This window comes from Lepisosteus platostomus, chromosome 11 (assembly GCF_059453375.1).
Source record: "Lepisosteus platostomus isolate fLepPlt1 chromosome 11, fLepPlt1.hap1, whole genome shotgun sequence".
Classification (NCBI taxonomy): domain Eukaryota; kingdom Metazoa; phylum Chordata; class Actinopteri; order Semionotiformes; family Lepisosteidae; genus Lepisosteus; species Lepisosteus platostomus.
The window spans coordinates 20,264,989-20,284,199 of NC_142621.1; the positions used below are offsets into that span (position 1 = coordinate 20,264,989).

The following is a 19,211-nucleotide window of genomic DNA, read 5'->3' on the forward strand; positions in this document are numbered from 1 at the left end:
GCCTGGCGCTGCGGCCGAATAGCGCCTGGCTGGGGTACACGGTGAGGGGCAGGACAGGAGTGATATGTGATCAGGACTAGGATTAGGAAAGAAGTTGACCCGCTTTGAAACGGGTGTACAGTCTGGGGAGATCGCTCGGTTTTCGCACCCCTGTGTCTGGTCTGGTCTGGTCTGGTCTGCTCTGCTCTGCTCTGCTCCTCTCTCTCTCTCTCATGGGAGTGCTGGCTGTGCCGGATTTCACTCCACAAAGTCTGAGTCTCTGTGTCTACATTGTTTGTAAACAAACTGGTTTCACAACTGTTTCCTCAGCTTCTTCATTTTCAAAGTAGAATAGGGCAAGTCTTCCAATGAAAGACAGTCCACCTTCCCCCCACGGGCAGACTGACACATGTTTTCTTAGAAAAACAGATTCACAACGCGAACCTGTGTCACAGAAACACAGCCACAAGTAACTAACTAACAAGGACAGGACATTAGCCAATTTGATAAAGAAATAAATGACTTGTTTTTTGTTTTTTTCTTTACCACATGTATTTGAACACTGCAATCAATAGTACAAGCACTGAGGATCTAAATATCTAAATATATGTATCTAAATAGCAGGTAGTATTACTGTTTTCCACTTTTCTTGTAAACATGGAGAAACAGATTCACAACGCGAAGCTGTGTCACTCTTCTGTGTAAAAATAATCAGCTTGGGTACTGTTTTTAATAAGCTGCAGAGTAAAGAATAGGAATTTTCCTGCTGTCAACAGTATTGTGTATATATATACAGGCTGTGAAAAGTTTCACAAGTAGAGTTCTTTAAAATTAGGCTGGACAATCGATTTTATTAATTCTTAAAAAATAAATAAAAAACGTGATATGATGTGTTCCTGCTTAGACATTGCATGACTTTAAAAGCTATAAAAACAGACTTCGATAGTTAATAACAACAGCATCCAAATCATATCAGCTACTGTATATAAAATAAAGTAATATATTTACAGTAATTTAAAGTATATATTTAAAGTAATAATTTAACAATATATGTAAATGTTTTATTATATGTCTGTTGTAAATGTCTGTAATATGTCTGTAGATTGTATCTTATTTTTAGTTCTTGTTTTGTTCTGTCACGATCACTACTCCTCCTCTTAAGTTTGCTCCAGCCCTTTCTCGTTTTCTCCCATTATCTGCACCTGTTCCCTATTTCCATTCCACCTTAAAAGCCAGACGCAGACGTCACTTCTGGTTCCTCATTGAATTCCGCTTCGTGAGACCCCAGGGTCCTGCTGCGTCAGGGTCCGTTATGGTTTTAACCTTCTGTTCCTGATTCCCCTCCCTTTGCCGGTTCCGACCCGGTTCATGGATGGTTCCCATGGATGGATCTCCTGGCCTTGGACTTTGCTTCTGTCTTGGATTACCCATTTGGATTTTCTCTTGGATCGTTTGCCCCGGACTCACTCCCCGTGGACACCTGCACCCCTTGGACATGCCCCCTGTGTCCATACCCTCTCCTGCATGACTTTTTCCCCCGTGTTACCTTACAATTCCGGATCGTGTCGTCTGCATAGGGCCCGGAAAGAACTGTTCGTGACAGTTTCATGTTCATTTTATAAGGGAGAGTGTCATAGAGAGACCCCCTTACCCCCATCGTGATTAAAATCGCAAACGTGTGTTTCATAAAATACTTTTATTTTCACAATCTGACATTGCAAGACAGAATTCACATTCACTGCGCCCAACGGACTTACAGATCAGCAAATCAAGGAAGAAAACAATTATCACGCCCGGCTTTTCAATGGAATTGTTTTAACTTGTTAATGCGTACTGTAACAGTCCGTTTGTGGCGAGTTTCTAATGTCTCCTGACTGTCTTGGGCAAAAGGAACCTGTCTTTCATTGGAAAGCGGGGGGGTTGCTGTTCCAGCAGGAGCATATTGTACTTCCTCTTGGGATCAAACGTGCAAAGATTACATTGTAATCATTTTTATTTTTAAAATTATTTTTAGAAAAGTGTAATCTGTACTAAAAAGCTGTATTTATTTAATTCCACTTGATAGTTATATTAATAGAGAGAATTCAAGTTGATACTGTTTGAGACTTTTAATTATTTTAAACTGTATTAAAGTATTGTACACATTAAACATGTAAAAGTGGGTATATTTTATAATAGTAAGATTGCTCATTTGGACAGTATAAAGCAAGTATGATTTTAATGTTTGTAATCACCATTCTTGCAAGTACAAACATAAACTGGAATGCTACAGAACCCTAAACAGACAATACACTGGAACAGACAATTGCGCAGGATTTGCGCGATAAGCACATTGTTTAATGGGGATGACATTACCCATGTCTATTATCACTGTACAAGACTACTTCAGCCTGCGTAGTCTGCAAAGGAACAGTAATAGGTTTATTCCATGCTGAAAAGAGAAGAGAGAAAACGCAACATATCGGCTGTGAAGCCTTCTTCAGGTGTGAGGGTCTTCAGCTCAAAATGAAACACTAAAATATAATATAGGCTCTGAATGGGTTAAACTTTGATTTGGGCTTGCTTGACGTCACTGCCTTTCATCTGAAATCCTGCTTGAATCCTGCTAAACTGAAAATTAGACACAAGAAGAGTATTATTGGACAATGTTGTGAGGCTCTGGTGAAATTTCTCTGTGAACTGAAGTTAAAGTGTAAAGTGTCTCCTCCTTTCAAACTTCTTAATGCGACACGGAAGATATTACTGTTTTAATGATGTAACGTTTTTGGCTCACTTGGGTTCCTGCCCTACACCCTGCGGTACCGCTGTGTACATACAGTACGAACATGTTGTGATATTTAGAAATATAAAAAATGTCAATATACTGTAGTGTCCATAATATTTGCTATTTTCGTTTTTCAAAGAAATGTTTATTTGTTAAAAGAAAACTCATAGCGATTGCTGGATTTGAACACCCAACCTCACACTTATAAGTCAGTCACTTAAGCTATCACGCCACCGATGCAGTCACGTGACAAGCACTGAAACAGCAATACACATATCAATGCAAAGTTTTATACTACTGTTTGTGCTACAGTACCTGAATATAATAATAATAATAATAATAATAATAATTGCTTACACTTATATAGCGCTTTTTCTGGACACTCCACTCAAAGCGCTTTACAGGTAATGGGGACTCCCCTCCGCCACCACCAATGTGCAGCATCCACCTGGATGATGCGACGGCAGCCATAGTGCGCCAGAACGCTCACCACACATCAGCTATCAGTGGGGAGGAGAGCAGAGTAATGAAGCCAATTCACAGAGGGGGATTGTTAGGAGGCCATGATTGATAACAGCCGATTAATAATAATTATATCATTATTAATTTCATTAGATACACGATTACATATTATATTCCCTATTAATCAAATTCTAAAAGTATACTTTTGTTTACTCCGATAACGAGTGTATTCGTGGAAAAGGTTAAAACGATCAATTTTCACAAAGTACAGTACACGTACAGTAATATGGTCAGAAGGAGCACGTAAAAAAGTTTCTGAAATAACCACATGTAAGACTTTGATGCTTAAAATGTTTAGGGAGAAATGGAATACTGGTGTGTATTTTTTCTTTAAACTTCCAATACCAGCAATATACAGTTTGTACAGTTAGTTGTGAAATTCCATATAAATATTCAATACTAAATGGATTAAAATGTGCACAGTAAAGAGATTTAATGATTAAATCTTTTCACTACCGACCAATGCACCATGAGTGCCCCTGTCGGTCACTTTGGCCAGCCAATCAGGTACCGCGGTACGGCGCGGTGGTTCATGCGTAGTTGTGTGCGGTATGGGTTTGTACCGCGACCTTTGAATGGCTGCATCTGTAGATCTTTTTGTCCATTGTATTTTGTGCGTGCGGGGGGGTTATTATAGCATCAGCTATTGCTGCTGAAAAAGTCAGTGACAAGCTGAATCTCTTAGTCTTAGAAATGTGAGGGACCACAGACACCTAATGTTGGAAGCCCTGTCTAACAAGCCCTGAGTGCCACAGATTCCTAATTAAAGCTTAAACGCTTGTGATAACATTGTATCAAAATGGCTTCTGCTGATTTGATTGACCTGTCTGCAGTTATGCTTGTGTCTCAGGACGTGTCTCAAAACTTATTTGCAAAATTAATTTTATGTGAGCAGTTTACTAGAATGATATCCTTAAAAAATGTCTGAAATATTATCAGAATTATGGTTGCCAGAACAATCATAGTCTTTAACACATATAAATTTGGCCAGAGAACAGGATTTTAAAATGTATTTATTCACAATGGAAATAAATGTCTAGGAGTTTAGTTACGAGAAGCAAAATATTAAACAAAAAGTCTAGAGCAGTGGTTCTCAAACTTTTTGGACCAAGTACCACCCTGATCAAATCAAAGCATCCAAGTACCACCTACAAGTCATCTTCTCATAGGAACCCCAGAAAATCTCAATGACCAACATGAGCACGTGTGCGCGCACACACTCACATACACATATAATAAATATTATAATAATAAACTATATTTTATATAGCACCTTTAAAGGTGGTTTCTCAAAGCGCTTTACAGAGTGACAACAGGAACAACAACAATTAAAAATAAACAATATAAATATAGTCAAGCAAAGCAGATGTGAATTCATTGATCGAGTACAGCATACAATTCCCAACAGAGTCTAACAGATTTTAAATCGTCAGGCATCGACGGCAAAGGCCTCGCGGTGGATATCATACATTGATATAGAATTACATAGCTCTTGTGTCCACTCAGGTATTAGCTTGCACTGTATCATAGAATGTGGACTGCGTATTCGACACAAACTAATTTTATTAAAATAGAAAATATGAAAACCCGTTCCAAGATTTCAGTGCACACAACAAAGTTCCAGGGTCATATGGCGTACCACCTAGGGGTGCTCCGTGTACCACTTGTGGTACCATAGTTTGAGAACCACTGGTCTAGAGCCTTTGTATCCCTATCTGTGTTAAGTTTGCTGTACCTTTGGTCAGGAGCACTGGTTGTTTTAATTGGAATTACAAAATACGGGGGATTTAATTTATCAATTTACTTAGTGTGTGTGTTTTTTCACTACTTACTATATCAATGCGTACTCAGTATTTCACTACTCACTATATCAATACTTAGTACATTCAACCAACTAGTCCCTCCAAGGTACGGTTTGTTTGACCTCCCTTGTCTCTTGGCCAGAAGTGGGGGCATAATTGTTATTTATAATCCCCTTTACAGTTTAAATCCAGTTACTTTACCTCTGCTCTCTTCTTTTAAGTGTCTTGTTTTAAATGTCTCCGTTCCCCACTCTACCATTATTGCCATGGTCTATAGACCAACCAAACCTTTTTAGGTGAGTTTGCTGATTTACTTTCATTTTTATCCCACAGATTTAAGAGGATCCTTATTCTTGGGGACTTTAATATACATATTGACTCATGATCTTCCAATTTAGCTTTAGATTTTCTGGCTCTGTTGGGATGCTTTGATCTAACCCAGTTTGTTCTTAGCCCAACACATAACAAAAGATACAGCCTTTATCATTGCAAATTACTCTTTTTTTTCTTACTTCTCTTCCCTTGAACTAGGTCCATTTGTCCAGGCAGGTGGTACGCGGGCTTACCTAATTATCTTTCTTAAAGCAAGTCTACGCTGTTTTAAGTCAGAGGAAAGAATATTCTAGTATCTGCTACGAAGGGGCTCCCCCTAGAGCACTGTTAAGGTGGTTTAGGTGGTGGTTCTAGATATTGGGGTTTCACCAGCCGTTAAGGGGACCGTCTGTGTCAGTAATGGGGCAAGCACCAGCCTAGTCGGCTTAAGGGTCTGCAGAAAGGGCAAAATTTCCATTCATTCTCCTTGGCTGTACCCTTCCGTTGCCTTTGTGTTTTAATGAAGCTTGAGTTATGGTGTACCACCTCGCCGCTTCTTTCTCCCCATCAGCGCCTATCGCTTCAGTGTTTTAGTTTTATGCACCACGATTAAAATGATGTCGCACACAAAATAATTCAGTCAGTTTGGCGGCAACATCCTTGCCACCGTGCAGCAGTCTATTGTCATTAGTGATGCACAGGTCAACTTTTTTTTTACCTGCACCTAATTTAAAATGATAAAGAACTGACTCGAAGCCAGTCCAAACCCACTCCATTAGAAATTACACCGAACAATATTCGAACATTCATTTGATTAACATTTATTGAAACAGCATATCCAGATTCCTTGTTTTAAACAGACTAAGGTAGTCTAGTCTTGCGCCACAATCGATGCAGATAACATAACCTGTGCTTTTTTCTTCAGTTGTGCTAACTAGCTCGCCAAACTTCTCCCACCTGGCTCTTTTGTCCCTCCCTCTTCTTTATTTTTATTTCACTATTCTGAAGTTGTGTCCTGATCTGCTCTAACGAAGTTGCCATTATGTATTTTTTTGTAATACACTGTTGTCTGTTTGCTTACATTTTTTTCCGCTTTGCCTTGTGATACAACCAATTGGGGCTTAAATATGGTAAAATGTCAGTTTTAAACCTTAAAATCACTTTAATTTAAGATACAAATGATCGGTTTTCTGCAATATTTTGCTTTTGGTCATATTTCAACCCTCATCCGCCCAACCCGATCTAAAATCTTTTTTTTGAACCAGAGTCAACCCGCGCATCACTAGTTGTCATGATTGGTTCCGCTATTTACGTTTTTTATATGTGTGGTTCGACCGTTGCATTTAATATTGTTCGTACTGTTTTGTTCTTACTTTTGAATATTTTACCTTGAGTTTAAAAGTTCAAAGTGTAATTTAAAGAAGCAATCAAAGAAGAAGGGTTATTATGGATCAATGTCTCAAATCTGGGACTCTGAAATGCAAATATAGCAATGATAGTGACAGTGCAAGTGCAAATAAGATGCAGAATAGAAGTGAAAATGCGAGTGAATTTGTGATCCATACCAGCAGTGCTGTAATTCTAATTCCAACAGATTGATAAATGTGATGTGCAAGGAAACAGAAGGTGTGCTTGATGTGATGTCTTCGTCCGGACATGAGACTTGTCCAGCTTGGATCCAGATATCATTTCTCTGATTGCTCAACAAGGCAGTTAAGTTCTTCACATTAACATTTTAAGGAATAAAAATATTTGCAAAATATGCAGCTTTGTTTGTAAAAATATTATTACTTTTTATAATATTTAATTCAATATTAGTTATTTTTAGTACAATAATAGGTGATGATTTTTACAGGGTTAGAAGTGGACGTAGGCATAGGCGGTCCATCGCATCTGTGACTTGGTGTAAGTGGTCCGCAGACCATAGAATTTTGAGAACCACTGCTCTAGAGGACAAAATAAATTTGCTTAATAGCGCTCACTTAGCTTGACTGTACAGTATTTGCTCTTCGAAAAACTCGAACCATCTCTTTTTCTCGCTCTTCCCCCTGGTACACCAACCATCTGCGTTCAATGAAGGCAGTTTCCCGGAAACTTGAATGTAGATGGCTTCTTTCTGGCCTAAATTATCAGGCTGGGAAAAAATACTTGTCTGAATATAAGGATACCATAGAGAGTCTGCTAGATCCATCTACTTCTCTCACATTTAAAAAAATAAAATAACAGCCCTAGACACCTTTTCTCCACCATCAACAGACTGCTAAAGCCAAACTGCCCCATCACTTCACCTGCCTCATCGCAACTTTGCAACACATTTTAAGATTTCTTTAGCTGCAAAATCAGCAACATCCAGCATGACATTCTCTCCACAACGTATGTCACTTTCATACCTCCTTCTGCTTGCCCAACTTTACTGGTTCCCTTCTCCCTAATTTCTCTCTTCTTGACACTGCATCCATCAGTAAACTGGTTTCACTTATTAAATCCACCACCTGCCTATTAGATCCCATTCCCACCACTTTATTTCAATCCTGTTTCACTACTCTCTGCCCCATTGTCCTCAGTATAATAAATTAATCCTCAAAACTGCTGCCATTACCCCCTGCCAAAAAGCCAAACAAGGCTCTGGACAATCTAAACAATTTTCGCCCCATCTCCAACTTACCTTTCTTGCAAAAATTCTAGAACATGCTGTTACAATTCAGTTCAATAACCACCTCGTTGCAAATAACCTTTTCAAACCCCCCCAATCTGGCTTCCGACAACTTCACAGCACAGAATCTGTCCTGGTCAAAGTCACTAACGATCTTCTTATAGCTTCTGATTCTGGTTCTTTTTCTATTCTCATTCTTCTTGATCTCATTGATACTTTTGACACTGTTAACCATGGCTTTCTCATCTGCTCTTAAATGGTTCAAGTCTTACCTCACTGACCATTGTCACTTTGTCTCTGTGGGCGGACTTAGGTCTGAAATTGGACTTGTTAAGTCTGTTGTTCCTCAGGGCTTGATACTGGGCTCTCTACTTTTCAGCACTTACATGCTTCCATTTAGTTAGCTTTTATGATCCTCAACTATCACTTCTATGCTATTGATAGTCACATCTACACCCATAACAAAATAATGTCACTGATGTGGCTGTCTCTACTCTCTCTAACAGTGTCTCTGACATAAACACATGGATGACTCAAAATTTCCTTCATCTAAACTGTGACAAGACTGAAACCATCAACTTTGTAAAGCTAATGCTATAACCCTATCTGTGGATTGTACTGTACTTGAGCTTCAGTCTCAATTGAAAAACGTGGGGGTGATATTTTATTCAGGCTTGACATTTGACCCACATGTGCATAATATTGTCAAAACATCATTCTTTCACCTCAGAAATATTGCCAAACTTATCAAACTTACGTTATCACTAACTGTTGCTCAAAAGTCGATCAACATATTTGTCTTCTCCCAAATTGATTACTCTAATGCTCTACTTGCTGGGGTTTCTAAATCCACATTAAACAAACTCCACAATGTCCAAAATTTGGCAGCCAGAATCCTGACCAGTTCTAGTGCAAGTGATCACATTACTCCGATCCTGGAGTCCTTGTACTGACTTCCTATCAGGTTTCTTGTCGACTTCAAAATCCTCATGCTCATCTATAAGGCTCTGCTTCACTTGGCACCTCAGTACCTGTCTGAGCTACTATCATTCTACTCCTCATCTGGCAACCTTTGCTCTTCTAATTCTGATCTCCTATCTCTACGGGGTGACAGAGCCTTCTCTTTTTATCCCCCAAAGCTCTGGAAATCTAGCCCTAAGGATATCAGGATATCTCCTTGCCTAAACTATTTCAAATCTAAACTCAAAACCTTATTCGTTAGAAGAGCCTTTACTTAACTAATTCTGTTTTACACCTTTGCTCCTACCTTATTTATTACTCCCATCTACTGTCTCCTCTCATTGTGGATTTTCATTGCACATATCTTGTGTATTTTTTGTTGTTGTCATTCTGTAAAATGCTTTTAGAAAGCCACCTTTAAAGATGCTATATAAAATAAAGTTTCTTCTTCTTTAATCTCCATTCTCCAGAGTGTTTTAATTTTCATTACATTGTATTTTAGCTGAGTTTAATAGCTCAGTATAAAATAAAAATATTACCTTATTCACTTTATCAACTTTACATGGATAAGAACCACCATGATTTAAGAGTCGTGTAATTATATGAGACTCAAAAAAGTGATGTGATTTTTAAAAACACAGTAAACTCTACAAAAAATTAATTTTAAAGTAAAACAGATCTGATGTTGTACAGCATATGCACTATGGATCTGCAACACTGGGTCAGGAACCTCCAGATACCCAGATATTTTATACACTATGACCTGCCTTCTTGGAGGTGCCTTTAGCAAATTTGCACTAAACCCTTCATGAAGGCACTTCACAAATAGCTTTTAAATTAAACTTAAAATCCATTAATTTTGATATTGATATTAACATTAATCTTAAGAGAAGATCACTTTATTGGCCAAATACAATTTCATGTATTAGGAATTTGTCTTTTCGCATACCCCAACTTGCTCTCCATGAGACACACAGACAAGGAGAGAAACTTGGGGTCAAAGAGCAGAGTCAGTCATTTATATGGTGCTCCTGGAGCAGTTGGGGCTATGGGCCTTGCTGGGGGGCCCCCCGGATTAGGACTTCTCTACCGGCCACACGATACAAACTGGCAACCTTCCAGCCACAGGCGCAGATCCTTAGCCACGGAGCCACCACCTTGCCCCAAACTGGGCCCCACCCGATGGCAGGGAACTACAAAAGTTGCATGGAACTCAGTCATGCTCCTCTCCATAGAAATCTTTAGTAAAATATTAAAATTAACATTAATATTGATTCCCATATCCTTCTTGGAAAAAATTATACTAACACTGAATTTATAGAAAATGCTGTCTAGCCACTAACTACCCATAGTGCACCTGGCACCATGTGCTAAAGTCTAGCTGTGGCTTCTGTTTTCAAGCTCCCTAGCAGACATTTTCTTAGCTTCAATGTAGTCCCTAATTCACTCATTACTCATCTTCTTCTACTCCAGGGAATGTTGTACTTGTGAGAGAGCATGAAAAGAATTGTTTGCAGAGTGATGAAGCCATGCAAAAAACAGGCCTGAAAATGATGTAATATATATTGTCAGGTGATCCTTCAGCAAATAAATGGATATACATTTTTTCGAAAATGTTTTTGTTGTGTAACTTTTTGTTACTTAACTCTGATAAAACTGAGGTTCTGTTGTTTGGAGGCAGCAATACCGATAGGACTACTATAACTTCAGCACTTAACTCAGAGGATTTAAAAATTTGCCTCAAAGACTCAGCACGTAACCTAGGCGTCATATTAGAGACAAGGCTCTCATGTAACTCTCATGTTAAAACAGTATCTAAAACATGCATCCTACAGTTAAGAAATATTGCAAAACTACGGCAGTTTCTCTCCACTCCAGACACAGAGAAATTAATACATTCTCTTGTATACAGCAGGTTAGCTCTCAGAGGTCTGGCACCTGTCTATCTAATGGAGCTTATTAATGTTTACCATCCAAGTTGCCTGCTTAGATCACAGAATGCAGGTCTTCTTCATATTTCACGCAATAATACAACATTTAGTTGGCGGTAAAGTCTTTAGTTACAGGGCCCCTAGCTTATGAAACAGTCTCCCATTTGGGATGCCAAGTCAATCTCAGTATTCAAATCCAGACCGAAGACCTATTACTTCAGCCTAGCCTACTCACACCTTACATTATAGCCTGCTGCAACCACGGCTGCTGGTGCTGTGGTACATGCCATTGTGTGTCTCTATGTTGGCCCACCAGGTAGATACATCTGTTCTGACCAAACTATCCAATTCTCCTTCTCACATGTCCGGATGGTGCCCGGGCTGGGCACCACCTGAGTTGGATGCTACATCTCCACCTTGGATCCAAGAGCGGCATCGTGGATATAGCTATCATTTTGCTGGTCTACAGAGATCTTCATGGAGTACTGACGTATATGATGGATGGATGGATTAAAACCCGCATTAATTTATTTCCTGTTTTTATTGTATAATGTTAGCGTGCCCATAGGGGTTGGACAGCCAGTTGACATTGGACCCCTAGAGGGTTTTTTCTCCTTACTAAGGAGTTTTTGGTTCCTCTCCTCCGTTGTCTTCTGGTCTTCTGTTCTGTATTCACACAATGTATGGTTACTTGCATAGTTAAGCGCACAAAAGCCCACAAATACCTGGCTTTCCAAGGGATGTTACTCCCGGCATCCGTGACAGAATGTTGAACGTATTTTTTGCCCTGTGTGCTGTGTGTTTCTATTTTTTGTTCCCGAGTTTTTTGTTGTTTCTTTGTTCTTTTTCTCTTGGTGTTTTGGTCTCTCACTTCCTGGTTTCTGTTTTCCCTGGTCTCCCTGACCCCTGTTTCCCTGGACTCTTGGTTCCTTTCTGTTGTGTGTAGTTTGTTGCCCTGGTCTCCCAGGTTTATTTTTTGTTGTATGTGCCTTTGTATTTGTACATGTTTTTTGTCTCAGTCCCCTGAGTCCCGCCCTGCCCCCCCTTCCTCTACCCAATAAAGGTTTTTACCTTGAAGGAGGGGGTAATAATAATAATAAACTTTATTTTATATAGTGCCTTTAAAGGTGGATTCTCAAAGTGCTTTACAGGATGACAATAACAATAAATAAGAAGAGTATAACAATAAATAAGGAGAATACACAAGATAAGACACAATTACAATATATAGAGGAGACCGTGGATGGTGGTACTAAGAAGAGCAGAGGGGTGAAGAATGGAACCAGTAAGGGCTTTTCTGAAGAAGAGGGTTTTGAGTCTGGATTTGAAGGAATTTAGAGAAGGTGACTCTCTGATATCCTTGGGCAAAGAGTTCCAGAGCTTGGGGGCATAACAGGAGAAGGCCCTGTCACCCATACAATGTAGATGGGCTTGGGGAACAGTAAGGAGGGCAGAATTTGAAGAGCGGAGGTTGCGAGGTGGGGAGTAGGGCGATAATAGTTCAGACAGGTACTGAGGTGCCAAGCCATGCAGAGCCTTATAGGTGAGCATGAGGATTTTAAAGTCTACATGGAATTTGACCGGAAGCCAGTGCAGGGACTCCAGGACAGGAGTAATGTGAACACTTGCACTAGACCTGGTTAGGATTCTGGCTGCTGAATTTTGGACATACTGCAGCTTGTTCAGAGTAGATTTTGATACCCCTGCAAGTAGAGCATTACAGTAGTCAATTCGAGAGAATACAAATGTGTTGATCAGCTTTTCAGCCAGAGTTAATGATAGCATAGAGCGTAGTCTTGCGATATTTCTAAGGTGAAAAAAAGATGTTTTTACAGTATGCTGCACATGTGGGTTGAATGTTAAGCCAGAATCGAATATAACCCCAAGGTTTTTCAATTTTGATTGAAGCTCAAGTACAGAGCTATCTACAGAAAGGGTTACAGGACTGGCTTTACGAAGTCGATGGGGAGTACCAATAAGCATGACTTCAGTCTTGTCGCAGTTGAGATGAAGGAAGTTTTGAGTCATCCAAATTTTTATGTCAGAGATGCAATTAGATAGAATAGAGACAGCCACATCAGTGTCGGGCTTGGTATGGATGTATATTTGAGCATCGTCAGCGTAAAAATGAAAGCTGAGGCCATGTGATCTTAAAAGCTGACCAAGAGGGAACATGTAAATGCTGAAGGGCAAGGGGCCCAGTACTGAGCCCTGAGGGACACCAGACTTAACAAGACCAATTTCAGACCTGTACCCATTAAAAGAGACAAAGTGACAGCGATCAGTGAGGTAAGATTTGAACCATTTGAGGGCAGTGTCAGAAACTCCAAACACAGTCTCAAGACGAGAGAGTAAGATGTTATGGTCAACAGTGTCAGAAGCAGCACTGAGATCAAGAAGGATGAGTATGGAAAGAGAACCAGAATCAGAAGCTTTTAGAAGATCGTTGGTGACTTTGACCAGGGCCGTTTCTGTGCAGTAAAGTTGACGGAAGCCAGATTGGAGGGGTTCAAAAAGCTTATTTGTCATCAGGTGGTTATGTAACTGAAGTGTGACAGCACTTTCTAGAATTTTAGAAAGAAAGGGTAAGTTGGAGATGGGGCGAAAATTGTTTAGATTGTCGAGAGCCATGTTAGGCTTTTTTTGCACTGGGGTAATGGCAGCAGTTTTGAGGACTGTTGGTACAACGCCAGTGCTCATGGATTCATGTAAAATATTGAGGACAATGGGACAGAGAGAAGAGAAACAGGACTGGAATAAAGTGGTGGGAATGGGATCTAAGATAGATGTGGTGGGTTTCATGCATGTAACTAGTTTGTTGAGGGATGCTGAGTCAAGAAGAAAGAAGCCGGAGAGATGGAAACCAGAGAATTTGGATGAGGAGGGAGGAGGTATGGAAATGATATGCGTAGTGGAGAGAATGTGATGCCGGATGTTGTCAATCTTAGAACTAAAGAAATCTAAGAATGTGTTGCAAAGTTGTGATGAGGCAGTGTGTTGATGGTGGAGAAAAGATTTCTGGGGTTGTTTTGGTGATTTTCAATGGTGTGAGAGAAGTAGGTGGATCTAGCAGACTCTATGGTAAGGGGGCAGGGCGAGAGAAAGAGATGGTTCGAGTTTTTAAAGGAGCAAAGGTGTCAAGGGTAGATAAAAGAGCACTGTCAAGTAACTCTATTTTGTCCTCTAGAAGGTCAGAGGAAGAGAAACAGGATAAGGAGGACAGAACAGAATTTGCAAACCTTGGGTGATCAATTGATCGCCAGTTGTGGAAATTTACAGAGCGTGGGGAGGAGGTGTTAGAAACAGGTAATTCCAGATTGAAGAGAATGGCTAAGTGGTCAGAGAGGCCTAGATCAAGGGGAGAGCAGTGGGAGACAAAGGAGTCATTTGCAATAATTAGATCTAAGGTGTGTCCTTTGTTATGTGTAGGGGTACAAACAAGCTGAGTAAGGTCAAAGCTTCCCAAAAGAGAAAGGAAGTCTTTAGCCAGACTGGAAGAGCTTGAATCGATGTGTATATTAAAGTCCCCTAGAATAAGGATCCTTTTAAACTTAAGGCATAAGAATGAGAGAAAATCAGCAAACTCACCTAAGAAGGCTCCACTGGGTTTGGGTGGGCTATAAACTGTGGCAATAATAGTAGATTGGGGGATAGAAACATTTAAAACAATCAAAAGAAGTGGGAGGAGGTATAGTAATAGGACTTAGACTGTAAAAAAGGTTGTAAATAACAATAATGCCCCCGCCTCTGCCGGAAAGACGCGGAAGGTCAAACAAACCATATCCAGGAGGAACTAGTTGGTTGAACAGGAGTCCATCGTTTTGTTTGTGCCAGGTTTCAGCTAAGGACAGAAGGTCCAGTTTTTGTTCTTTGATGATCTCACATAAAAGAAGAGCCTTGCTGTTAATGGAGCGGGTGTTGAGTAGCGCTGATCTGGGCACTCTCGGAGATTCAGGGGGAAGCAGAGTGCGCTGCAGGTATGGTAGTGAGAGGAGATTTTTGAGGTCGGCGCCGGTACGTGATGGACTTACAGTCGAGCGCCTCAAGGCAGGGATAGAGACTCCGCTGGCAGACGAACAAAAAAGCGGCATCCTGTGCTGCGATGGGTGTAGTGACTCGGTCGTAAAATCCCAGTAAAATGGCAGTGATCGAATGTGTCTTTCACCAGGACGTAGCTTTGTTTTAGTTGAAGACGTTGCAGTGCAGTGTATCTCAGAGACATGATCGATGAATCAAGACGGGAAGGAAATCCAGAAAAGGCGGTAGCAAGTTGTGAAGGTCTTCGGTTGAGCAAATTCACGATGCAAGTGGAAGCCGCATTTGTGAATTTGTAACGTGGAGCGGAAAATGCGAAGCGGATGAAAATAGATAAATGAGAAATCAGTGTCACCGAGAAGAGAAAGGAAAAATAAACAAAATGGTGAGAACAAAAAAAAAACTTGTGAGAGGAGCGGCAGCCAAACACGCCAGCGTTCCCTCTCAACCAGAACCGGAATCAACTGGTTCTCTGGTTCTCTGGGGTAGCTCTCAGCCATGGACTTCTGGAGATTTCCTTTCAGTTAAATGAGGTCCCCCCCCCCCCAGTACTGTGTAGCTCATTTGTTTTTTGGGTGTCAGGAGCCGCCCGTGAAAGGAGGCGTACTGTCACGCCCTCTACAGCTAAAGGGCGCTCCTACTCTCTCCTGTTCCAAGTTTCCCTGTGCTTTGCATGTCTTTCCGGTTTGTCTTTGTTTGGGGCTATATATTTCCGGGTCACCCTTTCCTCCTCCCTCAGCATTGAGGGTTCGGATGTCTTGAGACCCTCCTAGCCTGAGGGCTTAGCTTTCTACCCGACATCGTCTGACCTCCTGAGCCCGGGCTAACCCCCGTTTTGACACTATGCATAGGGTCTTTATTGCTCTCCTGGCCATTCGACGGCATGCCTTTCCGACATCCGTGACCGTTTAGCATGAACAGATGGGGAATTGATATTGAACTGTGTGACTTACTTTCCGTCCTCATCTGAAACATGATGATCTTCTTCTCATAGGATCTTCTGTGTTGATAATGGTATGGAAAGTTGGAGAAATATTTCTGAGTTTAAGATAAATATTTTAACTATATAATAGATCTGATGACGATGCTTGCAGGAGAGAGGAAAGGAGTCAGCTCTGGCTGTTGTCATCTGAAGTGCAGCTATAAAGGTTCTCTAATTACATCATGAATACATCATAAACTGTGGGTCATGGAATCTTATCTTCATGTTACAAACTGTTAAAGTGTGGAAAAAATGCCTGGTTTGCGATTATGAACCCTTTTTACAATGCCTTGGGTTTCAGCTTAAGTACTTTCTATCACTAACAGTGATGTCTTTTCTTGTCCCAGATGCCGGAAGAGCAGGCATTCTGCGTGTTGGTGAAGATCATGTATGAGTATGGCCTGAGGCAGTTGTACAAGAACAACTTTGAGGATCTGCACTGCAAATTCTACCAGCTGGAAAGACTTATGCAGGTGAGCAGCATACCCCCTGTCAGTGGACTGTACGGAATGTACAGTGTAGCAGTTTAGTTCACAAAGTGTTATTTTTGTTTTAAGGAAATGAACAACACTATCTTTGAACAATCAAATATTGCATAATGAGAGAAGGTGACCTGTACCATCAGTGGCCCAATAACCTTTCCAGTGATCTTAAAGGACTGTGGTTAATGGATGTAATTAATTTTTATTTTAGATTATTAGGTTTAACACCACTGTCAAAAAAACGTATCTCTAAAAGCATAACAACTCATGTGGTTTTAACTTAAAATTCATTGTGCTCTCTGGTGCTTTCAGATTGATGAACTGAAAAAGAAACTAGATATGCTTTTAGTTGTCTTTTCATTTAAACTGACATTATTGTGGAGTAAATTTACTGGACATGAATATTGCTACAAATGGGTGGTTGCTAAACTAGAGAAATTCAGAAAATGAGTAAGCAGATAAATCAATAAGTAAAACTAATAATTATAACTCCCAACTTGTAAAGACTGGAAAAGGGCTACGGGGAAAACACAGTCAGGAATGGAAGGGATGGCGAACAGGGGGCGGTGCCGACAGTGAATCCAGGTGCAAGGGGGGAACGCAAGCAAATAAGTCCAATGTAGAATATCCGGGGAACAGACCAAAATGTTATATATTGTTACACCTATAGCTGTAACAATATATAAGATGATATAAGAAGTGTCAGCTTGTAAAAAGCACCAAGAATACAGGAAAGTTCTGAGAAAAAGAGATGTCCTTTGTATAATGTTTCATAAGGACTATCATGCAAGAAAGCCTTGTGGAGAGTTCAATTGTAGTTAAAAGCACTGCATGCTGATCTTTATAAATAATCTCATGTTTCTCGATCTGGAACAACCTGAAACCTTATTCTGTTGGAACACAAGCAATCTAATGATTTCAAGGTGTGCTTGGTTACTGCAGCACATCTGTCAGCCACAGTCCAGAGCAAAATCCAGTTATGCTGTAAGTGTCACAAAAGAGAGTTTAAGAGGAAGAGAAGAGCTCTGAAAAAATTAAGAGCCCCATACATCTCCTCTTTTTTCTAAATCTCTTTAAGTATATGTCTGTAATTTTGCATGTTGCAGTAAGGAACAGATATCTGAGTTCTTATAGTTTTATGAGAACTAAATAAATGACTACAAATAAGAGGAGGCAATCTGGCCTATCGACCCTGTTTGCATGTTAGTAGCTAATTGTTCCAAGCATCTCATCTAACCATTTCATGAAAGAAACTGGATTATTGGCTTCAACAGCATGGCTAGGTCGCTTTGTTCTAGATTTCCACATCTCTAAGACATTATTCATTATGGCATTGAAAAGAAACTGCATACACTAGTCCACCACTTATTTGCCAAAAATGTCTATCTACCTTAAAGAAGACAGGAACCAGAAACACAAATATTGAGGGAGTATCATAGAGAGGGAGAAATCAGATGGAGAGAGCTGTGTTGAGGAAATAGGTGGAAAGATTTGTGACACTGGAAACAGGTTATGAAATACAGTACGAACTACAAAGCTCCTTACACATTAAATAATGAAAAAGTTAGGATTCAACTGAATATCCCATCTCCTTTTATTATTAATATAAGAGCATCAGAATGTAAGACTTCTCTGCCATAATGACCGAATAGTGGCTCAAGGCAGTTTTAGGATTAATAGCATTCAATGTGAAATGCATAAATTATAAATGGAAAATTTATGTGGACAGTCTCAATTTGCACTCTGGCCTGGGACATATCTTCACATTTATCCTTGTTTTTCCTGGATGCTCTAGTTTTCTCCCATTTTCCAAAGACATTCTGGCATTCTGGCTCACCAGCGGCTTCGACCCTGCTTGTTTGACCACAGACCTGACCAACATTCCCCGCCTGCTACACTACCATCACTGCCTGCATGCACAGCTCTGCTGCTTCTCTGTGTCCCTATCTAGCTGCAGCACCACACTGCCTGAGTGATCAACTTCTCAATGTGTTCTGTGTCATTTCTCAATGTATGTTTTTCCCTCTCAGCCCAGTCTCTGTGTACATGCATTGCTGATCAGCTTTCCTCTGAATGTGTTCTGCTGTCCTAAAATACTCTGCACCACCTAATGCAGATATAGATGTAAATTGATCACAGGCGATGCAGATTTTCTCTTGGAACATGTTTTTATGGTAACTGGCATAGAAAGACAGGTGTCACAAACAGTTCTTTCCGGGCCCTATGCAGACGACACGATCCGGATTAGTGAGGAAACACGGGGGAGACAGTCATGCGGGAGACGGGTATGGAGACAGGGGGCGTGTCCAAGGGGTGCATGTGTCCAGGGGGAGTGAGTCCGGGGCGAACAATCCATGAAGAAATCCAAACGGGTAATCCAAGACAGAAGGTAGAGTCCAAGGCCAGGGGATCCATCCAGAGAATAGAACCATGAACCGGGTCAGGACCAGCGGGACGGGGAATCAGGAACAGAAAGTTAAAACCATAACGGAGCCAGATGCAGCAGGACCCTGGGCTCTCACGAAGTGGAATACAATGAGGAACCTCGGGTGACGTCTGCGTCTGGATTTTAAGGGGGAACGGAAATCAGAAACAGGTGCAGGTAATGGGGCAGAACAAGGAAGGGCTGGAGCACCCTTAAGAGGAGGAGTAGCGATCGTGCCAACAGGTTCATGGCCGGCTACAATGGCAAACGCTAGGTCCCTCAACAGTTTTGCCTTCAAGGATAAGATTAATCATAAATATTGGTGCACATCAACAGATAAAAATACAAAAACTGTATCAACCGC

At 40.6% G+C, this 19,211-nt stretch overlaps 1 protein-coding gene across 2 annotated transcripts in view; it reads left to right on the forward strand.

The window, feature by feature from the left end:
• Positions 1-19,211, forward strand: part of rabgap1l (RAB GTPase activating protein 1-like) — a 423,532-nt gene that overhangs the window by 261,012 nt on the left and 143,309 nt on the right. For both annotated transcript variants that reach the window (XM_088598822.1, XM_088598823.1), the window contains exon 16: positions 16,288-16,413. In XM_088598822.1, coding sequence (XP_088454948.1) covers positions 16,288-16,413 — 126 coding nt within the window. The remainder of the gene's footprint in view (positions 1-16,287; positions 16,414-19,211) is intronic.